Source organism: Ceratotherium simum, chromosome 8 (assembly GCF_057802395.1).
Source record: "Ceratotherium simum simum isolate JZ-2026a chromosome 8, ASM5780239v1, whole genome shotgun sequence".
Lineage (NCBI taxonomy): Eukaryota > Metazoa > Chordata > Mammalia > Perissodactyla > Rhinocerotidae > Ceratotherium > Ceratotherium simum.
In genome coordinates this window covers 48,943,340-48,971,203 of record NC_141907.1, presented here as the reverse complement: position 1 = coordinate 48,971,203, position 27,864 = coordinate 48,943,340, and the positions used below count along the sequence as shown (strand labels likewise).

At 34.7% G+C, this 27,864-nt stretch overlaps 1 protein-coding gene across 19 annotated transcripts in view; it reads right to left on the bottom strand.

Annotated features, from left to right (window-relative positions):
• Positions 1-27,864, bottom strand: part of ADGRL3 (adhesion G protein-coupled receptor L3) — an 812,769-nt gene that overhangs the window by 141,640 nt on the left and 643,265 nt on the right. For 17 of the 19 annotated variants that reach the window (XM_087434392.1, XM_087434383.1, XM_087434386.1 and 14 more), the window contains 3 exons: positions 25,343-25,381; positions 4,626-4,809; positions 3,596-3,718 (listed from right to left, as the gene is read on the bottom strand). In XM_087434392.1, coding sequence (XP_087290518.1) covers positions 3,596-3,718; positions 4,626-4,809; positions 25,343-25,381 — 346 coding nt within the window. The remainder of the gene's footprint in view (positions 1-3,595; positions 3,719-4,625; positions 4,810-25,342; positions 25,382-27,864) is intronic. The other 2 variants (XM_087434384.1, XM_087434385.1) reach the window with 1 other exon arrangement.

The following is a 27,864-nucleotide window of genomic DNA, read 5'->3' as shown; positions in this document are numbered from 1 at the left end:
TGTTCTTTTAAGGTCACTATCTCCATATGTTCTTCTATCTTACTCTTTCCCTTATGACAATCTCTTACATGTAATCCTCTGTAGAATTAACCTTTTTTTAACATGTCTTATTATATCACTTCCTTTCTTACTATAAGTCAAACCCTATGTCTTACTTCCAGTATGAATTCATTTCAGTTCACCAAGAGACAGGCACTGCCCTGACTACCGCGGTTACTAAGATAAGGAAGTCACAGTCCTTGTCTCTGAATCTTACAGTCAAGTGGGAATAAAAAGAAATTACAATATATTTTTTTGAGGAGGGAGAGGGCTGTCCAACATCTAAATTGTGCTCCCATGTTTTGGAAATTCCCTACTCTTAGAGATTTAGAAACACAAAATGGACATACACCTGCTTTCCCAGTCTGCCTTGCAACGAGGTTGCTATGGGCACCTCAGCTAGATGCATCCAATCAGAGGCACCAGCCTCAGACTTTGGAAGAGGAACTAGCGACACAAGGCGGCAGGAGGAGGTGCAGCAGCAGCCTTCACTTGTGCTTCACTTGTGGCAGCAGTGACATCTCCCGGCAATGATTCTGCATGATTAGGTGCAGGCTGCTGTCAGCCTCCTTGCTCTTGTGTTTTCTGGGCCTGACTCTCCAGCCTTCTCAGTGATTCTATGAGATATCTATTTTCCTTTCAGTAGTCCAGCAAAGAGATGATGATAAGAGCTACATACAGGGAAGGGGCATTCTTAAACTTGCAATCCACATCTGTTAACATAGTACTGAGCAAACAATAGTAATTCACTAAATACTTCTTGACTGCTATAACATAGCATTTATTTTAGTTTTTTCCCTCTAGATTTAAGATAGAAGATAAAAATACTGATTTTTTGGAAGGCTAAACTTAGGAACTATGTATGTATCTATGTATTTTTCTTGTTGACAGTAACAACTTTGAATTGGTTTATAATTGGCTGATAATTTATACCAATTTCCGCTTCTGGGATGGGGGTGTTATGTTGCCATCCTATGTTGTTTTACCAGTGTATTTAGGCACATATAATAATTACAGATTCTCCACTCCAAAATTAATGCTTAAATGTGAGCTAACACACACACACAATACGTTAATTTAGTAAATAAAATAAATGAGCACAAAACATAATATGACTAATATAGACATATTTCAATCTTCATTAGCCTTGTATCTGAAAGTTCACACATTTATTTGATAAATCCTTAGTGAGTGTATCCATGTGCCAGGCACTAGGTTTATATCAGTGAACAAGTTAGAAAAATTCCTTGCTCTCATGGAGCTTACTGCCTAGAGGGAGAGTCACACCATAAGCAGGCAATTTAAATACATAATAATAATAATATAATTTCATATACTGGTAAGTGAATAAATCCTATGAAGAAGCACTGGCATAAAATGGTTAATGGGAAAAGAATGATTGGTAAAGAGTGGTCTAACTTCAGGGAGACAGGCGAAACCCTCCTAAAAAGGTAAGATTTATACTGAGCAGTGAATGATAGAGATGTTTCTATGTAAAGAAAATGTAAAAATTGCATTCTAAGAAGGAAGAAAATGCAAAAATGTGATGCAGGAACATTCTCGGTGTGTTCAAGGAACAGACTCAAGCCTAGCTTCAGGAATCCTTGTGTACTATTGGTAGGAATGAAAATTGGTGTAGCCATTCTGGAAGATAGTATGGAGGTTCTTCAAAAAATTAAAAATAGAACTACCTTATGATCTAGCAATTCCTCTTCTGGGTATTTATCTGAAGGAAATGAAAACACTAATTTGAAAAGATCTTTGCACCTCCATGTTCATTGCAGCATTATTTACAACAGCCAAGATACTAAAACAACCTAAGTGCCCTGGATGAATAGATAAAGAAGATGTGGCATATATATGCGATGGAATATTATCCATTCACAAAAAAGATGAAAATCTCTCTATTTGTGACAACACAGATAGACCTTGAGGGCATTATGCTAAGTGAAATAAGACAGACAGAGAAAGAAAAATACAGTATAATCTCACTTATATGTGGAATCTTAAAAAACAAAAAACAAAACTGAACTCATAGATACAGAGAGCAGATGGGTAGTTGCTAGAGGCTGGGGATGGGGAATAGGCAAAATAAGTGAAGGGAGTCAAAAGGTACAAACTTCCAGTTATAAAATGAATAACTCATGAGGATGTAATGTACAACATGGTGACTATAGTTAATAATAGTCTTACATATTTTGAAAGTTGCTAAGAGAATAAATCTTAAAAGTTCTCATTACAAGAAAAAATAGAAAAAATATTATAACTGTGTGGTGATGGATGTTAACTAGACTTACTGTGGTGCTGTTTTGGCAATACATACAAATATCAAATCATTATGTTGTCTACCTGAAACTAATATAATGTTATATGTCAATTATATCTCAATAAAAAGAAACAATCAAGACTAGACCGTCTGGATCACAGAGAGCATGCTAAAGACAGATGTGAAGTGGGGCAGATGAGGCAGGGAGGAGGTGATCCAGGTAGCACATGGTAGGCATAGTTAAGTCATTTGATTTCATTCTAAGTGTAACTAGAGGTCAACTGGTCAGATTTATGTTTCAGGAAGAACCCTTTGTCAACAGTATACACTGTTGGGGGACAAAACTGGAAGGAGGGAAACCAGTTAGGAAGCTAATAAAAGAATCTGATTTTGCTTTATAGAAAATCTTGTTGCTGCCTCAAAATTCACATAGTCAAATTAGCAACATAATAACAATTTATAAGTTCAGCCTTACAAGATTTCCAACATTTATAAAGAATCTTGTTCTGCTGACAACAAACATAATTTTTTTCTTGATATTATTTTAATAGGCTCTTCTTTCTTCAAAAGTATTCACCCTGCAATATGAAACATCAGCTTTGAATTGGTTGCTACGATCTGAGGTTGTCTTCCTATCACCTAATAGGTTAAAGGATCTCACTTCTTTGGCAAAAAATATGTTTTTAAAAATGTAATATTAGTGAGGCTTGAGACATACTTTCTGTATGAGATTATTTATTTATTTAATTTTAATTATATTCAGTGAATTTAATCTAGTACTACACTGACCTATACTTACCAGTTCCATTTCCCAAAAGCATCTCCTCACTTTTAAATTTTCTGTATGTTTTGCAAAGGAAAAGCATAGAAACATCCTCAAAAAGAAGTGAATAAGGAAAAAATATATATGATTTCAAAATTCCAGGTAAAATTTCCATTACAATTTTTAGAAACTAAATCTGACAACCTAGTGAGAGTTCTTCCTTTCAAGGAAAAAAGTTAGGTCATCTGAATTTTGTTGTTCATTAATTCCCTTATATTCAAGTCTCTGACATTTTACTGCTACTGAAAAATAATGGAACAATTTCCAAATCTGATTGAGAATTTTGTAGAACAAATATCATTGCAATACTGTTGGCTCAGGAGATAAGAAAGAGGAGGAGGAAAAAGAGATTAGGGGGGTGAGAGGAGGAGAGCTTTTGGATAGCAGATCTAAAATTCCAAGCCAAGAGGCAAAGCATTGATGAAAAGTTCAATTCCATCAAGCTTAACAAATAAACTCTAACCTACCGTTTCGGCCATTTTGTTTTAAAGTATTTGCAGAAAGCTGGATAGTGCTTCCGTGACCCATATTTTCTGGAAATTTTAGGTCTTCTAAGTTTCCTTCTGTGCTCAGCCTTGCAACTTCCAATTCTGTTAACAGCAAAGAGATATCAGTGCTCACTGAGAAACACACCAAAGCTAATTACCTAAATCATTGAAATATTTCTAAAATCAAAATTAGTGTTCTATTTGTCACATTTTATAATAGTTCAACCTTTTATTTAGAAAGCACTCTTTTAGTATTTTATTTATTTTTCAAAATAAAGCAAATAAAAGCTTCAGGTAAATAAGAATATAAATGTATCACTTATAAAGCCTAAAATTTAAAATGCAAGCTCAAACCCTTATACTTGTCATTGACTTTAAGTTTATTTTCAAAACATTTCTTTATTTTATGAATTAAGTAAAAATCCTTTTATAATTTAGAGCTGCTCTATTACATCAATATTGATCCATCTTTAAATCTAATAAGTTTGAAACAGCTTTATCAAATCTTCTGAAATAAAACTGTCAGCTACATCCTTGTACACAATAAAAATAAATTTATACTCTTTATGAGCCAATAACACAATTATCAAAAATTGCTTTAGCACCTTCACTAAATAACTGATTTCTTTATAGTGTATAATTCAGAGACACTCTTACTATAACTGAAGTGACCCATAAGGCTTGTATTAGGAGGATAAAATTTTAAATAGTACAATACATACATAGATACATATGTATATAAAAACGATAAAAAATAAATGGACTTCACTGTAAGTGACCTCAGGCTAACATCCAATATTGGAATGTCCCCAGGAGGATAACATACACGATTATGAGGACTCTTTTAAGCCTGTGACAGATGATATCCTCCTAATTATAGAGAAAGAATAACTTATCCCCAATGAAATAAAGTATCATTCATAATATCCAGGCCACCACAGAGACTTTTTTCTTTTCCCTCTTTTGCTGTACAAGGGTCTCTGGCCTTCGTATAACAAAGGCCACTTACGAATGTTATCTGTGTTCTCCCTGACAATGTCAGTCTTCAAAAGATTATCAGCCAGCACAAAAGCACTTTCCTCCACAGTGTCAAGCAACATGGTGGCTGCCCGTAGCTGATCACTTGTAGTCAGGTCTCTCCACGCGTTCAAGGCTTGTGGCTGGAGGAGGTTGTTAACTGTCTCGACCATTGCCTATAAGAGGATGAACAGAATGACAGAGGTCTCTAGTGAACCTACAGAGCTGTCAGAAATCCAGGTGTACATGTTGCCCAGCAAGCAAGGATCAGCGGTGTGCCTGAGTTCAGTATTGTCCCAGCCTCCCCTGTGACATGCTGCAGCGGAAGCATTCATTATTTTGTTCTGCAAAACCCTACCTGAGACTTTGCAAGGCAAGAGGAAAACCTGCTTTTGTTTTGAAGGACAACAAATAGAGCCATACTCGCTTCTTAGAATCAATAGCAAAGGCTTAAATAAGACTATAATCACATAATTAAATTATTTGGCTGGGAAACTGTTGGCATGTAATTTAAACTAAGACTTTTGTCACATCACTCACAAAAAATGATTTTTTCTATGCATCATCCTAAAACTAGATGCTGAACACAACAGAGATTAACACGATGGCTATGACAGGACAATACAAGAATTTGTTGCCTATAGGTTGAGGACTCACTGAGCAAACCAATTTTTTTCTAAGCCAGCTAGTAAAATATCAGAATAGGGAAAATATCAAAGCATACACACTCCCAGGGGCTTTGGATATGTTATGTGTGGAGGGAAACATTCTTCATGCTGTTTTCTACTAGGGAGGGGAATAAACAGTTGGAACTTGCTACCTATGACCCTCAGGTGTTTTTCCTTAAAAAAAAAACCAGCAGTAGGTACGCTCACACATAGAGATAAAGCACTATATTTCTCATTGCTTCATCCAAAAGAATCATCTCTCTAGTTACAATTTATATATATCCTGTGGTTAGCTCTATGCTCTAGGTTACAAAGAAGAAAACAGTTCTCTCAATAAGGTCTTCTTAAGGTTTCATTCAAACATAGAGAACTGCAAAATAGAAAAATATAACACCTGCAATTTGAAAGTGAGCATCCCTGAACCCATTGATCATGAAATATGCATCTAATCCAGAAATAAAGTTGAATAAATAGCCAACACAGGCACTTCCCAGGCAGCACATAGGTGTTTTAAAACTGGAGTCACATTATTGACATGTTGGCAGAGGGAACGGGGGAGACTGGAGAAATATCCATTACACTGCAGTGTTTTCTTCTGGCTGGTGTTTTCATAGTAACCAAGTAACAACTGTTACAAATTCAGCTTCATAATGAAACACCTTGGCTGCCAATTAACACCAGCTTCAAAAACTAATTTGCCTTTTGATATAAGTTGTTTTTCTTGATATTTTTCCCAGCTATTCCAAATTCTAGCCAAAAACCAACATCACGGGACTTTTATGTAAAATATTCCTACTTGAAACTTGAGTACGTTGCATCATTTAAAAAAAAAAAACCACCAAAAATCTCTCATGAGTTTAATGATTGGGCATTTTCACATAGGATGCTTAGCTCTGTCACTTGTTTTGGGTTTAAAGCATGACCTAGAAGCCAGACAAAAGCATTTCCCATCACAACAAAATGATCTGCTTTCCAGGAAGTTCTCTATAGGGGTAATGCCAACAGGATATGCCGAAAAGGAGGTGCCAGATAGAAAACAACAAAAACAAAAGGTTAGGTATTTTGTGAAGCCAACAGAGAAAACCAACCTCTTGAGTGCAAAGAAGTATTCTTTCTGGGATTAGATGATCCTCTGAATTCATTAGAAATGCTCTGAAAATCCCACATGCAACAAAAATTATGCCTGTTCTTTAAGGAGCAGCCATTTTAGCATTAGTTAATAATCTCACATTGATTAATTTAAACCTTACCTGAGGGAAAATTATTGGGGATAATGCAATATTTCTGTTCTGCCCTTTATTGCTTTTAATTTTTTTTTTATTTAGAAAATGCAAAAGGAGAAAAAAAAGAAAAAATAAAACAAGAAAAAGGAATAAACATGGTCAACTCCAAGAATGTTCTAAATAGGAACCTGTTGACAACAGACAGCTTTAACTAAAATACTGTGTCTTTGAATTGATAGCAAATGAATAAAAGATAGTTCTTATTAATTTATCTTTGTTTTGCAACTGAAGATGTATAAAGTGCAATATTTTTTCATAGTTATAAATTTTGAGAACATTTCAACAATTGCATCTTCCTAAATAAGACACAGTCTTTAGAGAAGATTTGTATTAAAGCCCAAATGATTTCCAAGCTTATTATAGAAATGACAGACTTAAAATATGGTCCTAAAACTTGAGTGGATTAAGACACAAATCTCACATTTATTTATTCCTCTTAAAAAAGCACCTGTTATGATTGCTTAAGTATAATTGTAAATAAATGTCAACACAAGGATTGAGAGACAGAATTCTGTAGTACTAAAATCAGAGTGTGGGGCTTGGAAGCATATCTCTTGAGTTTGTACCTGGACTCTGCCACTTACTAGCTTTGTGATGTTGAACAAGTTACTTAACTTATCTATACATCATCTGTAAATTGAAGATGATAGTATAATCATTTCATAAGGTTGCCTGGCCCATAAGTGCTTAAGGTGTAACCTTATCTTTACTTTCATTTGATATCAAAGTCCAGTGTGGGAAGAAGAGAGGTCTTCAGTGAGTGAAACACAAGTCATACGTGATAATTGCCAAATATTCATACACAAGTGAATAACTCTGGAAGGAATAACTCTTCTGCAATGCAATCTTCATAAATAGATCTGTTATACAATTTACTACTAAAGGATATACTACTGGAAGCTTTGAGGAATAGAGGAGTGCAGGAACATGTGCATTAAATAGTTTACAATGTGTGTTTTTGAGGCTTGGACAAACTGATTCATTTTCTGCTAGTGAGACAGTGCAATTAAGTCAGTCTTAATAGCTTTATAGTTAATACAGTTTGTTTATAGTTAACACAATTTTACAAAATATAAAATAATTTATAATTAATACAAAGGTGATTGACATGTCCTTGTTACCAGTTTAATGAAGGCCAATTAAATAGTCATAACTCCTCAATGATAAAAGAATATCTATATCTTGTTTTCCTTATACATTTATGCATTTGTAAATTTTGCCTACAAATGATGACATGTGGTGATAAAATATATATATATTTTTGTCAAACTAGTTATTTGCATTTGCTTTCGTTAGCTCAACATCTCTTTAAAAACAGGTTGATTTTCATTTTATTTGGTTACAATGAAATGAGCTTAACTATACTTAGAACCAAAGTCGAATGGGAAATGTACAAAGAACTTAATTAAAGTGAGATACTGGGACATCACTTTAATGTCCAACAGCTCTCATTGATTTCTCTTTTCTGCTATAAATATTTTTCTGACCTAAAATTTATATTCTAAAGTTGGAAGAAAATAAGATTGGTCCTGAATTTATCTTGAAGAAATTTATATCCTCACTGCAATGCCTCAATCCAGGAGAAAAGGAAAATCACTTAATGGTTTGACATGTACAAATTGAAATAATCTAAAATTTTGAAAAGTAAATTTAATCCACAATGTCCTTGCCAGAATGTAAATGTTGACTGACTTCATTATCTTTTTTTAAACACTAGAAACTGAATAGAAGATGGGCACTGGAAATTTGTATTATAGTTCTGCCACTAAATTTTAGCGTATCTTTGGACAAATGTGTTTTCCAATCAATCAACAAAAGGTGAACTACATAAGAAAATAAGTCTTATGTCTCAACCTGAGGGTAGTTAGGGGCATTCCACCATTAGATGTTACTCTTCTCATTATACAGTTTACAGAGTAGACTCTAAAGTGACTTTGTTTCTAAAAATCAAATATAAATTAGAAAATGACAAAGTCACTTAGATTCATACCAGGATCATGGACATACCATATCCTTCTGGAGATATATCTGCATTACACAATATTATTGGACCTCTTATCATTAAATTCAGATTTTAAGCAAATTCATTTGACTAGTTTTACTGATAGCATATAAGTGAAGTACGTTTGTTAAAGATGTTATAAACTGTATAATCATACGTTATATATTTCAAAAGGGAGGATTTACTTATTTGTTATAACTATTGTGAAATATTTTGGGAAAACCAGCTATATATCCTTCCAATAACCACTTCTGTCATTATTCCAAGAGGTTGCGCTTGTGAAGTAGCCTAGGATTCCTTAGCAAGAATACACAAAAGGATCAACGATGAGAAACAGATCAATGGCATTTCTTGCCCCAGTAAGCAGTAAATGTCAAACTAGGTAAGCAGAATCACCTGGGGAACTTAGTTACCCCTCTTCCTTCACTCGAAACTACCAAAATAAAAATCCAAATAGAATGAATGCCTTGTGAAAAGATACACAATTTGCCACCACTGAATTTTTCTGAATATAAGTTTTTTAATAATGAGCTCATTCAGGCCTTAGCTCAAGTATCAACTGCTCAAAGAGGTCTTCCATTATCAGCATATCTAGGGAGAATACCCCCACCCTTAAATCCATCACCTGTTTTATTTTCTTTGTATCATGTATCATTATCTAAAGCATCTCATATAATTACATAGATGATTATTTTAGATCTCTCACTCAAGAAAAGGTAAGCTTCATGAGGGTGGGAACTCTGTCTCTTTTATAAGTACCAACAACTCTGCTTGGCACCCGATAAGTATTCAATAACTCTTTGCTGAATGACTGCCATCCAGTGAAAATTCATACTTAAGTGAGTTTTCTCCATTTTCATACTAGCAGGAAAAAAATCTCTGAAGGTATTGGATTTATATAATTATAAGAGCAAAGAATATCTAACTACAAATGAAAAAACCTATTAACTAGCCAATATTATCTGAATCATTTTCATTTCAGATATTCAATGCCAAAGTGGGCTCTCCTTTTAATACTTATTCACCTTTAATAGAATTATCCATGTTTGTGTCTGGCTTTCTCACTAGACTATAATGTTCTCAGGGGAAAGATCATGTTCATTTGTGTTTTCTCAGGGTAAATTTGAGTGCCTTGAGATACTTTGGGCTATTCAATAAATGCTCATTAAACAAAGATAACCTACTTTTACAACCAAATCATTAATCACCTTATATGTAATAGGAAAACTGAAAGCATCCTCTTCTAGTTCTATAACTTTTGCCATATCTCCCAAGAAGTCTTCTGAGAGAATAAAGTGCTCAGGTATTACCATGGTTTGGAAGGAAGGCAGGCTGAATGAGAGGGAATTAAGAAGACAATCAGAGTTCAAAAGGAGAAAAGCAGAACCATAGGTTATTGTAGTGAATGCAGACCACTATGCATAACAATAATATATTCTATGACAAGCTTTCCAAAATGTTTTAAGTGTACCAAAGCTCACTTTCAATGTAATTCAATGAGGTTTCATTGAATACGTATGATAGGGAAAGGACTAGGGAAGTCACAGTTAGATGAGGTTAGGAAAGAGAAGGAAAAACATGGAGTCTGCCCTCAATTTGCCTATGATCCAAGGCAGAAAGAAAGCACAAAATAGAGCTAAAAACTCACAGCATATGGGACAAAAAGTAATGAATTCTTGCTGAAGAGGGTCGAGAAAAGATCCCAGAAGGTGTCTGATTTTGAGTTAGACACTAAAACATGAATAAATTTTCCTTCATTATGATGAGAAAATTTGAGGCTACAGGACATATTAAGCAAGTTGACGATTAACAAAAGGTACTAAGGCAGGGAATGTATTGGGTTTGAGAGGAGGAGAATGTATGGTGCATGGAGTGTTAAAAGATGAGTATGGTGGGAGAAACGGCAGGTATGAGTCAGACCTTAGAAGATCTTCAGTATGATAGAAGTTTGGTCTTTATCGTGTAGAAAATGTTAAAGACTTTTAAGATTTTTAAAGATTTTTGAGCAAAGAAATTATGTTTAGCTCTCTATTTTTAGCAAATTTCCTCTGAAAATATATTAAAGGATGAACGGAGAGTAGAATTAAGACACCATGAAAAATAACAAAATGGAAAATGAATTCTATATTAAGTTCATCCACTATTTTTTAAAAGTTCTTTTGTGTTACAGTAAAGCAAAAATTTATAAACATGCACATTATCGTTAAGTACCCCATTAGAAAGTTAAGATCAATTATTTCCTATTAGTAGCTAAATTTAAATTAATAAATGACTGACATGCTTTTGAAAAACTGCCTAGTAATATGAAATTTTATTTTACTCTTTACTTCCACATCTTTGTTTTTTGATGTGTTCTTCTGAATGCAATATTTCTTTATCAATATATATACTACAATCATTATGCTGAACATTGCTGTTTTACTATATTATATATACAGTTATGTTTAAATATTTTTCTTCATGTATAAATCTCAGGATATTTAGAAAAAGAGAAGTAAGTCTTCAGGTCTCCTCTCCTCCCATCTTCTACTTTCTGACTATATTTTTATATGTATATAGTTTACATTAATTTATAATTTGAAAAAATAAAAACAACTTTTCTTTAATTCTTCATTTTCGACTTCTTGCTATGAAGTTTATCAGTTGAGAATAAAATAAAATAGAGCAAAAGTTTAAAACATTACTGAATAAGGCACATTGTACTCCCATCTACATTTAGATATTGATTCAAATCAAAATTTTAAAGGTCAAATGTTAGAAGAGTCTTCAAAACAATTTTGAACTTGCAGGTTTTTTATTAGAAGTCAAGTTGACTGGCTGATATTTACACATCTGATCAATAAACCTAAGGTTCTTTTCATAATCACTGTCATTTAATATTATTAAGCATATGAAAACCACTAATCTCTGCACTCCCTTTTATATTATAGTGAAGTGTTGGCATTTTCAAGTCTTAATTAAAATTAGATTGTATAACATAACCAACCGTAATGTTGTAATAAGAACCTTTGACAGTAGACCAAGATGAAACTAAAATTTCATAGAAAAGACTACTTCTTCAAGAGACCCCTTATTGTTTAAAAAAAAGTATTGTTTTTAGAAAACTGTAATTGACTATTATTTTTTAAATCTCATTTAGTTAGAGTTAAATGATTGAATGCTGTCAAATAAATCTATACTGTGTTGCAGGAATTAAATGGAGCCATAACTTGACTCAAACTTGTAGCTAACGCAACATTCATTCAACAAATATTAACTAAGTACTTTAATGTGGCAGTCAATTGGGATGCTACAAGAAAGACAGATGTTCTCTTTTCCCTCACAGTGATGACAATATAGTAAGGCCAGACAAATAAACAGGTAACTAAAATACAACATGACAAGCATTATAAGAATGGAAACATAGGGTTCAAGCTCTGTATTGAAAAGCCTTCATGAAGTAGAATTTCAAGCTGAAATTCAACAGTGACCAAAGAGGCAAGGGGGACAGCATGAGCTTATAGGTACAGAGGTGAAAGAGAACAGGCATGGTAGAGGAAGTGAACAACATTCCTTATGATAAGAGCAAAGACTCAAAGAGTATAACAGGCTTAGTGGCTAGATTAGTGAGTGAAGGCTAGTTTTCAGAGGCTTGCAAACCATGTTAAGATATTAGCAATTCTTCCTAAAGGCAATAAGATGTCACTGAAAAATTTAAAGTAGGGAAGTGATATAAATTATAATGGTTAATATTTATTGAGTGTGTTCCAAATCCTCATCTGAATGCTTTACATGCATCAACTCCTTTAATTTTCACAATAACCCAATAAGGTAGAAATGATTATTATCTTCATCTTGCAGTGAGAAAATTGAGACTCAGAGCAAGAAAGTAACTTGCTAAAGGCTAATTAGCTAACACAAGCCAGAACCGGGGTTCAAAGCCATCCATTCTGGCTCTGGGGATAGAGAAAAGTAGAGATTCCAAAGATATTTAAAAGGAATTGTTGATTAATTACAGTCGCTTGGTGAGGGAAATAAAGAACTGCAGTGCACAGAATTTGGGGGTAGGCAATGAGGTGGCACTCACTTAAATTGCAAATAAAGGAAGAGAAGCAAATTTTAGTTTGTTAAAAGGTAGAGGGTGTAAGCATTGGTAGGGCGATAGTGTGCAGAACATGATGAATTCAGGCTTGCCTATTTTAAATGCAAAATACTTGAATGGCATTAATTTAAAAGGTCTAGAGAAGACTTGTAGGGGAGGAAAAACCTTTCCTCTACCCTCGGGTTCTGTGACTGGGCCTAAGAATTAAACGGACATGAAATAGACTAACAGGAGAAAAGCATACAAATTTTATTTAGTATTTTTATGGGCACACAGGAACCTTCACAGGAAAAACGAAGACCTGAAGAAGCAGTTAGGACTGAAAGCTTATATACTGTTTTAAACAAAGAACAATAAATTTGTGAAGAAGTGACAAGATAAAGGAAAAGGGTTTAAGCTTCTAGGGGGAGTAAATTGTGGGAAAGTGACTAGGAAATATATAGGTGAAACTAATGGAAGATAAGGGTTATTTTAGTATGTTTGTTTGTACAGATCCATTTTGGCATTGGCTCCCAGTCTCTGGTGATAAGAATGTTCTTCTTTTCCTGGTACATGGGAAATTTTACGACCTGCTTTTAGGTAGAAAGGGGGAGATCAGAGAGCCCTTCCTCATCTGCTGTTTCTCAATTGCCTTCAGCTCAAAATAATCAATATGCCAAAATGGCATATTTTGGAGTGGCATGTTCTTAAGCCTTCAGCATGCAGCTTCTTCAAATATCTGTTCTTGACATATAGATTTAGGCATCATAAATTTACGTAAGCTCATTGAAGCCTTTGATACATCTCACATTACGAAGATAAACTGACTAGAGGGAGAACTGATGGCCCAGAAACACTAACAACAGAAGAGAAAAGGCAGGAAGAATAGTTCACAACTGAAACAAAGAAAGAGTAAGTAGCCAGAAGAGTGTGGTATCACAGAAGTCAAGGGAAAAGAGCTGCCATCAGTTTCAAAATAAACTCAATCATAAAGTATACAAAAAGTCCTTCTTCTCGAAATAATAGTAATGACTCTAGATTTTTGGGGGGAGGGTAACTGGTAGAATGGTTGTAAAATAGAAAAACCACAGAGAAGCTGCTTTTGAGGGACAATCAGTTCAATTTTATGTATCTTTACTTTGAAGTAGGACATTTATTCACTCAATAAATATTTCTTGAGCATTTAATATGTGCCAACGTTGTTCTAGACTCTTGGGATACATCTTAAACAAAGCAGAGAAAAAAAAATCCTAGAACTGAACATTCTGGCAAGGCAAGTAAATAAAATATATACATACTTAGAAGGAGCTAAGTTTCACGTAAAATTAAAGGAAAATAGGCAAGATAGGGAGATTTAAAGTCAGGGGTAGGGGTGGGGAGAGGGTGGATTGTGATTTTATATAGGATGCTCCAGGTGAGTCTCATTGAAAAGGTAACAATTTAAGAAAGACTAAGTCATTGAGAGGGTTAGCCTGCAGATATTTGGAGGATATTCCAATCAGAGGGAACAACCAGAATAAAGTCCTCAAGTGGGAACATGCTTTGCATGTTCAAAACCTTAAGGGCCTCTTTGGAGCAAATGGAAAGAGAAGAGTAGGAGTGGGGCTGAACCACATCCACTGAGTAGGTGAAGACTGCATATAAAACTAGTTTGCAGGTGAAGATTAGGAATTCAGTTATGGATATGGAAGGTCTGAGGTATCTGTTAGACAACAAAGTGAAGATGTGTGAAGTTAGCTTGGAAATTAATTTTGGAGTTAGGAGAGTGGTTTGTGCTGGAGATAACATGAGTCATAGGCATGTAGGTGGTATCTAAATCACTGAGATCACCAAGGAGATCTGTACAAAGAGGATATAAGAAGACTAAGTATTGAGTTAGGGAGCACACTAACCTTAAGGGTTTGGGAGAAGAGGAGAAACCAGCAAAGGAGACTGGAAAGAAGCATCAAGTAGGAGGAAAATCAAGAGAATGAATTGTCCTGATGAGAGTGTATCAAGGAAGAGGGAGTGATCAACTGTGTCAGATGTTTCTGATTGGTCAAGTAAGATGACTGGCAACTGCCCACTGGGTTTAGCAGCATGAAGTCATTAATGACATCATTAATGTACAGTTGCAATAAAGTGGTGGGGGCAAAAGGCTGATGAGATTAATTTAACAGAGAATGGGAGGAGAGGAATTAGCGAAAGTGAGTGTAGACAAGTGTTTTGAGGATTTCTACTGTAGTACACATACAAGTAAGCAATTGGAAAAATGGTAAATATTTAGAGGTCACTTTGTATGTGCAATTTAAAAGGTCCTGAGGATACAGAAATAAAAGTGTCACTGTTCCTTCCCACGGAGCTCAGAGATAGAAAAGTGAACAGATATGAAAATACAGCTTGATAATTGCTGTACTAAGAGAAACTGAGGGTGTTATAAGTTCACATAAGAGGGCATTTATCCAGATTAAGTGGGACAAAGAATGCTTCCTTAGAGTAATCAACACATAAAGTGGGTGTAGACAGATAAATCAAAGTTACTGAGATGAAGGGACGGAGAAAGAACAAATCCAGAAGTAATCTAAGCAGAAGCTACTGTGACTACAAAGGCACAGAGACATGAACTTCAAGTACGTAGGTGGTTTGGGGGTGTAGAACCCAAGGACGCGGGAGGGGCCGGTTAAAGGTATGGGAAATTAGCAAGAGGAGTCAAATTCTTCAACACTGTAGTCCCAAAACGGAAATTTTTTCTTAAGGCAATAAGAGAGTAATGAACAGTCTTTGAGTAGGGTCAAGTGATGATCAGATTTACATTTTTAAAGAAATATTCAATAGTAGGGAGAATGGATTAAGAGACCAATTTCTAAATGTGTAAAACAGTTGGTTAATGTTTTTTAAGAATCATTTACATAAAGGTGACAGTGGAAGCTGTAAGAATGGATATCAGAGGAACACTAAATTTGCAACGAAAAAAATCTTGCAAAAATATAATGTCAATGGCATTCAGAATCTTGACTCCTTTCCATAGATTTCCTACCCCTGTATTCTCCTTCAACCCATTGCTTCAGGCATATTGGCCTTCTTTCTATTTCCAGAACTCTCCAATCACTTTTCACTTGACCATCTTTGCTAGGAGTGACCTCTGATCTTGGAAACCTTTTTCTCCAGAGAGGCACATGGCTGATCTTAAATTACCAGGACTCAGCTTCACTGTCACCTCCTTAGAAAGTCTTCTGTGACACAGAGAATCTAAAGTAACCAAGCAGTCACTTTTACTTACATGACTCTGTTTTAATTCTTTGCATGGTATTTCTGCCATTATCTTATTTTATTATTTTGATTGATCTACTATTTCCTTCCCAAACTCCAGCCTGCTAAACTAGGATGTGAGCTCTACCAGAGCAGAAATCCTGTCTGTCTTTATCCTGAATCGCTGCACCTGGAACGGTGCCTGAAACACAACAGCTCAACAAATACTGTCTGAGTGAGCGAACGAATAAATAATTCTATGTTAGTCATAAACTATATCATCAAATATTTTTTAAAATGGAAAGTATATTTCACTGACTTTACAAAGGACAAGCTTGTAGGCAAGTCTGAAAAACTGTCACAGTCTACAGGAGGCTCAGGAGACATGACGATTACAAATAATGTGATATCCTGGATAGGATCTTGAAGTAGAAAAAAGATATTGGTAAAAATTAAGGAAATCTGAATAAACTATGCACTTTAGTTAATAATAATATATCAATATTGGTTCACTAATTGTCATAAATGTACCATACTAATGTAAGATATTAATAACAGAGGAAATGGTATGTAGCGGGGATATATGGGAACTGTACTCTGATCAATTTTTCTGGAAATCTAAAACTGTTCCCCAAAATAATGTCTATTAGTAAAAAAGTTAAAAAGTATATGCTTGTAAACAGTTAAAAAATACAGAAATACATAAATTAAAACCTCAAAATCTATTCATGGAACAACACCAACCTCACCAAAAAAGACTCACTTTTGACAGTTTGTTGTCGATCCCTCCAGACTTGTAAATATTTATACATACATACAAACAAACGTGATCACTATAATAATGCTATTATCTGTTGGTTTTTGCTTGCTTGTTTGTTTTCATTTCATAATATATCACACCCATCTTTCTAAGTCAATACAAGATTACTTCATTTTTTCTGTGGCTTAAGAGTATTCCATTATTTGGTGCAGCAATTTATTCAACCAGTTTCCTACTGATGAAGAGGTAAGTTGCTTTGTTGATATAAACTATGATACAAGTCTACCTTGTGATCATCCTTACGTGTTTATTCTTTTTGATGGAGGAAAGCTACTCCCAAAGTCCTTACTCTAAGCAAGGAAAACAACGCATTTGGAATTGAATGAGAAGGTTTATAAAGAAACATTATAATAACATGGATGTGAGTAAAAATAGTCTTCTCTGTAGGTATTTAAGAGGCTGGTAACAGTGATTGTTTTGAAGAAGGAGAACTGAATGACTGGAGAGAGGTGAGGGGCAGGGTTGCACTGCATAACTCCAAGGGGGCACCACTCAGATCACAATGTCACTGGCATGCTCCAGAGTTAGCAATGCAGCGGCCCAGGTGGGAAGGAGACATATTTATTATTCTATCTTTTGAATTTTAAACCATGTGCCTATATTAGCTATTCAAAAAATTATTTAAAAAGAAGAAAGTGCCATCTGAGAATGACTCAAGTAACTTTTTCTTTTAAGAAAGTGATTGCTCAAAGAACAATAATTAACAGAACAATCAAAAGAACATTTTATTCTGTACTTAGGGTTCAAAAGTAACCTTAATATTGTCATAAATCTATGGTATGTTATGAAGTCAAAATTGGATGAAAATATCAATATGTATCATTAAATAAGAAAAAAAGTATTTTCGATTGCATCTAAGAAGGCTAATTGCTCAATAACTTTCTTGCCTTAGACACAGAATCATTGGATGCTAGGCCCAGCTGCAAAGCTATACCTGTTAATGTAGTGTTTAGCTATGCAAACTGAGTAGCCCATGGGATATGGTCAGAAGGAGTTGAGTGAGACTTCTGGACAGTTCTAAAAGAGATGAATCTTTGAGTTCGTTGTCCTCCTTCTTCCTGTTATTAGAGATTAGCATGAAGCGATGATTGGAACCTAAGTAGCTATCATGTCGTTTTGAAGATGGAAGCCCATGTGCTGAAGATAACAGAGCAGGAGAACACATGAAGCCTTGCTCTCTGATGTGGAGTTTTCATGCTAATCCTAGGCTGCCTTGTCTGCATTTCTTTTTTATGTGCGAGAATAAAACCCTGGTTTAAGTTGTCATAGTTTAATTTCTGTTACTATTAGCTGTACCAAATTCATAAAATAGAGAAGGGAAAATAGCAAAATTATAACTCTGTTGGGAGCATTCCTAAAAAATCATTTATTTGGTTCCAAGCCATCAGGCAACTACTTCACTGCATTTACACTTTAAAACTTCCATTTCTTTTCTGACCTGTACAAGAAAAGCTAATGATAGTTTTGGAAAATAGGATCTTAAATCTGTAATGCTATTTTTAATATCTTTTTCCTCTGATTAGTTATGTGATCCTAAAGCTGCTAAAGAAATAAAGTGATGTGTATTCTCTTGTGTTTGCATAGAAAAAATATCTATTTATATTCTATGTATTTAAAACTTTTCTGAAGGTAAACTCATGTTCAGAAAGCAATCATGCATTAGAATGGACTTCAAAGAAACAATTTTACAATTAAATAATGACCCAGGCTTTGATCACAAAATTATAAGAGAAGAGAATACAACTTGGTGAAAAGTGAGAAAATACTTTCGTTTTAGATGGAAACATTTTATTTAAAAACAGAAGAGCTTTTTTTTCACCCTCACTAGAATTACTTCCTGAAGCATTCACAAACCTTGTATATACAAACAGCAGCTGGAACATTTGCTTATTTATAGGAAATGTGCAAAACAGAAGAGTCAGAAATGACTTTGTAAAGCAGCCATCTCTGCCTGACCTGACACATTCACCACAGGAATTTTGAGAGGTTCCCAGAACGACGGTCTTTACTTGTCAAAGCAGCATCTCCATCCTCAACATCTGTCATGGGCCTGTGGAGGTGTTTGAATTATTGTATTTATGAATGGACTTGTCCAAGCTCTTAAATAATACCTGTATAATTTACTCCGCCTCTATTACGTATGGTTTTACTGTCTTTTGATTCAACGATTGCTTTATGACAGCATTTAATGACTATAACTTATAGGAGAGAATTCTGATAACTTCTTTATCTAAAGAAAACTACTCTGGTTTTGTAGATGGAAGTCACTTTGTTTGATCTCAACATCTTTTAGCAATAGGTTCAGGGCACCGGAAACATGCAGGGTGCAGATTTATATTTTCTCTCTTACTGACACGAATCAAGTGCAGATTTATCAAGCTGTGAAATATATTAAGTTCACAGGGCTTTAACAAAGGGTTACCAAACCTCAAGAACCTGCTGTGATTCAAACTACTTTCAGATGTCCTTTTAATTATATTGAATGAAAGTTTGGGTTGGCTTTGATGCTTATGGGCAAACATCGAAATCTCTTGAAAGAGCTGCTAAAAGTACTCCCTGTTGCTGTAGTTAATATACTACATTGTCTGCACACTGCTAGCCAATTTATTCTAGTCACTTTAACAAGGATATCCAGCCTGATGGGCCACACAGAATAGTATCACAAGTCAAGCAAAGCACAAATCATTAGAGGACTCCGAAAGTTGTCTGACATGCACCACGGAGCTCTTTGTCACACAGCCAATTAAGTGACCAAACAAGGAACTTGAAAATACTCATTAATTGTTTCCTAGCAGTATAAATGGAGGTTAGACTCCTTCTTGTCTTATGCACCAAAGGCATACAAGTAAAACTGGCATAATTCAATTTGCACTTTGTCAAAGGTGCAAGTAACAACTTTGGTTCACAGAAAGTGTGCATTAAAGACAAAAAAATGAAAGGAATAGGTAAAAATGTTTAGATAGTACATATAATAATATAGATATCTGGGCTATGTATTTTTTTAAATTAATTGACAGTTGACATTACTTTTATCCTTGAAAAGCTGTATCAGCATTTCTGAGCAGAATCAGCAGCATTTGACGTCTTTTCCTCCTCTGTGAAACAAGAAGTTGAGTTGACCCCTAGATGCCATACTCTCCAGATGCTTCTCCTTCCTTAAGGCTGCTCTTTGGTCTCTAGAGCTGGTTTCTCTTCCTCTCCTTGACCTCTTACTATGACAGTGTCCTGGGGCTCAATCCTAGATGCTTTTCTCTTCTCTTTCTACACTCATTCCTTTAATGAATTCATTTAGTACATCGGCTATAAATGCCACTCCAAGTGAAACATTACCAAATAATTACTTCTAGCCTGACCTCTGAGCTTAAGTTCAAGCTTGTATATCTGACTGCATATTAAACATCTATATTGCATATCCAATTGGAATCTCAACTTTAACATGCCCCAAAGTGAAGTTCTTTTCGTGCGCCTCCCAAATTGGTCGCAGATAGACCATCTTAATAAATAGTGACTTCATCCTTCCAGTTGCTCAGGCAAAACACTTTCTGTCATTTCAACTCCTTTTTTTCTCTGACACTTCACATACAATCCCTTAGCAAATCCTGTTTGTTCCACTTAAAAAACAAATCTGAATAATTATCTCAGCATCCCACACGCATATTCTATTCTAAGGGACTGTTATTGCCCAATTGGTCACCCTGTTTCAGCCCTTAGTTTTGCTGCTATAATCTATTCTCCACATTTAAAACACATCAGGTCATGTCATCCCTCGGCTCAGGAACCGACAGTGGTTTACTGTGTCTTTCTGAATAAAAGCCGGAGTCCTTACAATGGTCTATCAGATCTGGGCCCTCGCCACCCCACAGATTCATGCCCTATTACCCTCTTCTTTTTCACTGTGCTCCAGTTGCACTGGCCTCCTGGCACACCACAGGCTTATTTCCACCTCAGGAACTCTCTGTCTGTCTGCTAGAATGCTTTCTCCTGCGTATTTGCATAGTTTACTCTTTCATCTCCTTCAGAGTTTGGCTCAAATATCACCTCAGTGATGCATTTCTTGCTTTCTTCTTCTTAGCATTTATCATCATCTCTTACATCATATATTTCACATGTTTAGTGTATTGTTTATATTCTGCCACTAGAAATTTCATCCCAGGAGAGAGAGCAGGGTTCTTGCCTGTTATGTGCACTGCTGTATTCCCAGTGCTGATAAGGTTAAAGGGCACATGCGCTCAACTATTAATTCTGGGTGGTTTTGTTGTTAATCACTATGTGATGTTTTTCCAGTCGAAGACAGAAACTATTTTTGCACTGTTGGTACCAAGGACAGAGATTTCTACTGGCTAATCAAGGTCAAAGAAACAAACAAAATAAATAAGTAAAATGAGCAAATTATAATTCCAAATTGAAATAAATAGAGGGCTTGTTTCAAACACTTTGTAAGCTTTAAAGAACATATAGACCGTCTGCCTTTCAAAAATAAAAAATGAAAGGAAGGAAAGAAGGAAACCAGGCATGTGTGTACATGTATGTGTGTGTGTTTCAATTTGCATCTATCTACCGATTTTTTCTGACCAGTTCTCAAACTGACAGGTAACAGCAGATTCCAAAGAATAACTCAAAAAATTCACATCAATAACTATATGTATTTATATTTCTCATTAAGCAAGGTCTACCACAGACTCTCTAGGGACTACATGCCACCTCTGAGATTTGGAGGACAAAAGACACTGCTGATAAAATTGAAAATATATTTCTTAACTAGGAAAATGTCCTGCTTTTAAAGCATTAAAAAAGTTAATGCCAGTAATTCTTAAGAGTTCCTGCTAAAGAAGAGAACAATGCTAACAAACATTACTATTTAAAAGATGAGAACTTGGGGTTGAAAAATGAGAGAAAAACATGTAAATCTAAGCTCTGGTTACATTTATGGAACACGAAGGCAGTTGTTCTTAAGCTGTCTGAGGTCATACTCTACTCCCAGATTCTCAGGAAAACCACAGACCTCTCTTTAGAGCCATGTGATTTTTTTTACGGATTCATGGATTACACTCACAAGCCTTCCCCTGCCCCCATTCCATGACTACGCTTAAGGAATTCCGCAATTCACATGTACTAAGATGGCTGTAATCAAAAAGACACAAAATAACAAGTGTTGCTGAGGATGTGGAGAGACTGAAACCCTCCTATATTGCTAGTGGAAATGTAAAATTGTGCAGCCACTTTGAAAAACAATTTGACAGTTCCTGCTTTAAGGAACCATATTTTCTACTTGTTTTCTTCTTCTCTCAATACGGTAATTTTTTAATCACAGTCTCCTCTGAAAACAAAAGCACCTCAAAGCAAATTATGTTTGTATTTGACCTTAATATAGCAGTACAAAATAATTACCATACAGCCATTTGAACTCAGTCTTGAAAAAAAGAAATAGGAAAAAAATTGTTTTACTCTATATCGTCCCTGAAATACAGTATAATAAATCAACAGATATAAACCAAATGATATCCTATGACCCCAACACCACATAACGACGTCAGTCTGCAATAGCAGTATCTTAGGGATTGAGAGCATGAGCTTCTGAATCAGGAAGACCTAGCTTTGAATTCAGGACTCCCTCAGTTGTTATTGTATGATCTTGTGAAAGTCATTTAATCCTCCCAGGGCCTCATTTTCTCTACTCTAAGAATGGCGATAATTGTATCATAGGATTGTTGTGAATATTAAATAAGAATGTATACAAAACGCTCTGCATAGTGATGGCCACACAATTAGAGCCTAATAAACGTACTTATTCTTAATAATAAATCATTGCTGGTGTTGAAGAAACATTGGATGTGTGTCAGAAGAGCAGCATTAGTGCCATCAGTGCTAGTTGTGTCACCTTGGGCCAGTCATTACATCTCTCCAGATCTCAGCTAACTCATCTTCATTTCTAAGGTCCCTTCTAGTACTATTACATCATAGAAGATATTTAATATGCATGTGAAACACAGGCCTTACTTGCCTTCTCTGGCATAAAACTTAAAACTCTCTTAAGTGAAGGTATGTTTTATGCCCAAGATAGGGTAATGATTTTTTTTTTTACTATAACTCATGTCAATTTCTATCTTTTGGTAGTCAACAAGGATTTTAGTGTAATCTAAAATTACAGCTAAAGAAAGAAAAAGAAAATATACTGGGCCCAATTTTTTTGTTTTTGTTAAAACTCTTGAGATGCAAGCACAATGAGTTTTAGGAGATGCACGTATTATTTAAAAACTCAAAGCAACCACCTTTTAACTGTTCACCTACAGATCAGCTATCATACCTGACAGCTGATAATCCGGATTTCACTGCGCTTTTTTTGCAAAATAAATAAAAGGAAGGAAGCAAGAAGTAGTAAAAGATGGACCTAGGTAATTAATAAAATAAACACTGTACCTCTAAATAATTAAAACTAAATGGATTTAGATGGTCAAAATCAAACCTAGAAAAATCATTGCCTTTGCCTAGGGAAAGGGCTTTTTTTTTTTAAGAATCTCATGATGACTAAACAACCATCTTTTTTCAAATGGAATGCATAAAGCATTTAAGTGTATTTCATATCTATTTCATAGATAGCTCAGAATGTGCTCTGAATATAGAAACAATAGAGAACATAAAACAAGTCTTTAAAATTCAAACAGACTAAAGTTTAAAGTATCATTCACCCTAGAATTTCATAGAATAATGATCCATATTAAAACGAACAGAAGTAATGCCGTGTATTAGTGATTAGAGCATTTCCCCTTCACCAATATTCTGTTTGTATTTGCTCTTATCAGATGCTTAGTGAATAGCTGAAATATTTATTCATAGCCAGCCAATTGTAACACCAGGAAATCAGCCATTGAATAAACTGTGCTATTAATTTTCCATCAGAGATTTATGTTTGAATGACCATGCATTTCATAGATTTAAATACTGAAAGGCTAATTATCTCCAAGGCCCCATTAAAGGGATAGCATAGATTGCAACCAAAAACAATCCTAATATTGCTCAAAATGATCTTTGGCTTTCAGTGCTGAGGAATACTTCAATTTTTCTACCTATTGCACACACTAAGGGTGTAGTGTGTGTGTCTATATATATAGACACACACACACACACACATATATACTTCCCAAAACCTTAGAAAAATCAACCTGAACAGTTTCTTATACACACTCATTATTTTATAAAGTAAAATGCAAATAAAAAGCACAAAATTCAAATTAAAAGCTTATCTTCCTAATATCTGTTCAATGTCCAAATTATTATTTTTTTCCTTTTAAATGATTGTCTCACAAAATGCCCTTATTATGAATAAACTGACAAGGTTTAGTTTCTGGACTGCTGATCTGGGAACCAGTAACTTGGTTCTTGAGAGCATTTCTCTTTATAAATGCAATTGGCTTTCTTCTTTAAAAATGCTATGATATATATACATAAAGAATAAAGTTTACAGTCACACAGTTTCATATTTTTTCTTCCTTCCTGCATTCCTGCTGAAGGAGAGAGCACAATATGCCACTCCAAAATGTGCCACTTTGTTACGTGGATTATTTTGAGCTGAAGGCAATCAAGATCCAGCAGACTCAGGAAAAGCTTTTTACCTCTCCCTTAACTGCCTAAAAGAATTTAATAGGGGGCCTGTACCAGAAAGACAGCTATTACCAGAGATAAGTTTTTTATCTGTAAGACTTATCTACATGGCAGGGCAAACATCTGATTACCAAACATCTGCTCTTCTTAACATCCTGTGAATTTCCCTCCTATCCTTTGAAGCCCCAGGCCCCTATTCCATTCCTTAGCTCAGGATGGTACATAAGCCTCAATTGCCTGATTGCCTTTGAGTCTCATATCTTTGTGGGGCTCCCGTACATACATAATTAAATTTGTTTTTCTTCTGTTAATCCCTCTCATGTCAATTTAATTATTAAACCAGCCAAAGAACCTAGAAGGGAAGAAGGGAACATTTTTCTATCCCTACATTACCTTCCTGCCTTCCTTCCCTTGTAAAAAGAACTATAAAGATTGTTTCTGGGATTCTTTTTCACACAGAATTGTTAAACATAGGGATGGTTTCTAGCTTATTTAGAAACAAATTGCAACATGTTAACTGGAGAAAAATTACATTTACATTGGGATTAACATGTTTATAATGGGTGGGAAAGTAAGATAGTCACAACACGCGTTGAACATTTTGGTACAGAAGCATGATATTCTAAGTATCCTGGACTATTCATTGTCTTACATGACTTTGATTGAGTGTCACTTCTGAATGACTTGCTACTCAAATATTAGCTGCCCCAATGTATTAATGAAATGTTTTTGTATACACCTCTATGAAGAAATTAGATATTTATAGATTACACCCAACTCACCTTTTAGTGATGGTCAAAATTCTCAGGTGCCAAGTTGCACCTCCTTGTTAGTCTGTGTTCCTTTTGTATGACAGAGCATTGGCACTGCCAAATTTCCTTTAAGCACATACCCTTTCATATGTCTTTCCATTCCCAACCCCTTTGCCCTCCCTGAAATTCCTTTAGTTCAACAGGTACATCATCATTTTTTATCAGATGTCCATACATGCTATTACCAAACAGAGACAATTCAACAACTTAACACATTTATAAAAACGCAGAAAGTACCTGGACATAGGCTCTGCAAGAGCGCTCTCTTTTCTGAAGCTGAATCCATTAAGACAGCAGATTAAACACAGAATAGAAAAAACAAGTTAGTGACAGAAGAAAACAAGAAAAATAAAAGAACACATTTACACAAACACCTTATTTTGTTGTGCACGACTTTCTGGAAGAGAATGAAAGCTAAGCAGCAGCAAAATGTAAGCAATGGCTTGAAAAATAGTAACCAACACCCTTTCAGAACAACTCAAGTGAAAACTGGATGGTATAAAGCTGTTAATGATGGAAAGAAATCTTGGAACAAATTTAGTAGAAATTAGTAAAAATCAACATACTTCATTCTTTTGACATGAATCATTTCACATGAGGTTAGTTATTAATTGATGGGCCACAAATGAAGACATATGAAGTTAAGTAAATGATGTCAAAAATTGGAACCCATTTTTCAGATAGTACATTGTCTGTGGTTTACAGATTATATACATGGTTAATACGTACCACAAACCTTGTATGAACAAAAGTTCATACATACAAAAAGTTCTGTTTGTCCAGAAAATAGAAATGCCCATTGATTATGACTATTTGATTCTAAGGGACAAACCAAGAGATAAGCAACTTTTAATTAAAAGAATATGATCAAGCTCCTGGTTTATCACTGCTTTTATTTTTGAAGAATTTCTTTTGACAGTTTTGACAAAAACAAACTTATACATTTTAGAAATCTCTGTGGGATTAAAAGTCTGTTTTTGTTTGTTTATTTATGTGCATACAAAGTAATGCTTTTCTGGGCAAAAGCTTAACAGCAACACATATTCAGTCCCAAACATTTTTTCCTGCTGATAAAACGAGTAATTAATAAGTTTATTTGCCCTGTTTAAATAAATGAACCAAAATTTTATAAATTAGATGGTAGTTTTTCTCTTCTCTATTTTTTTCCCTCAGTAGCCTTGATTGTTGAAGGAGAAAATTACCCAGTTTTAAGAAGCAATTACTCTGATGCCTTTTGTGTGGCTAATACTCTCCCAACTTTAATTCGTGCATTCTTCAATGAGCATAGAGCGGTTACTCCTCTAAAGAATTAAGCGAGGAATGAGTGCAAGTAAATTGCCAGCGCTGTCATCTGGATCACTGACTCGCATCTTGGTTTTGCAAGACTCTAAACCTTCCAGAATTTCAATGTGGAGTGCAATTGATTTGTATCAAGTTGACTTTGAAAATCTGATGGGTTATAACTGCTTCAGGGAACAGTGGGAACCACAGGAAATGAGAACAAGCCAGCAAGCATGTGAATAACCTTTGCCCTCCCATCTCCTTACCCCATCATGCAAATTAACGTATGAGAACCACACTATATAAACAATTGAAAAGAGCCAAATAGGAAACAAAAGAGAGCATTAAAAAGCTTCACAAATGGAAATTTTCCCATTATGTAGTTATTTGATATTCAGAGTAGGAAGCTGATTAGCTGTAGCCAGTTAGAATGTGACATTAATTGCCAGCTTTACCTGATATTGTCAGACATCAACACCATTTTTAAATAAAGATACAAAATATTGCTGTAACAAGTAATGTTATGGATATGTAACATTAATAGAAATTACTACCTCCAGTACATTATGATAACAATAGCTGGCAGCAATATTCATTAATAGCATCAAGTCAGCCTGGGTAATAACATTAAAATCACAGCATGCCCAGATTACATAGGCAGCTATGGATTATATTCTATCAGGAGCTTGGCTTTGATTCTATCAAGAGGTATAAGTGACAAAAATAACTTCTTTATGCTCAGCATGAAACAAACTTTAATAGTAATTTATATCTAATAGATAAAACAGAATTTGTTTTCTGAGGATGAAATTGCAGGAAAAACTATATTTGCCAGATAAAATATTTGGCTTTTCTATGTCAAACCATCATTATTTAAAAAATGTCTTCCATCTTGATGAGTCAGATTCTCAGTCTAATAAGACAGAAAAGAACTAAACATATTAAAAACTACTCCGCAAAGTCATTTTTTCATCCTAAAGGAAAATGTTCATTTAGTGAACTCTATAGAGGACATTAGTCTGTCACTGCCAAATGCTTGCTTTTTTAAGTAGTAAGACTATCATTGATACTCTTGAATTAAAACTGCCTTAAAATTCAGTTTTAATAACTGATCATCTCTACTACACAAATGTCATTCAGGGAACACATGTCATCTAATGGTAGCAATTCTAATATTTCCCCATGGGGTTAATTCACTACGTGATATTTTGTTACATAAATAAAATATATTTCTTATAAGTATTTAAAATATATTTTATATATTTATGTAAATAAAATGCTTATATAATATATAGGTTCTACACAATATCCACATAAAATGCTTATATATGTGTATATAATGCTTACATATATTATATATTTATAAATATAAATAAAAATACACGAAATGTGTCTTCCTTGAAAATTAAAAAATGAATTATTTTCATTATTCACAATTTAAATGTGCTGAAACACATTTAAACCCTTTAAGTTTTAAT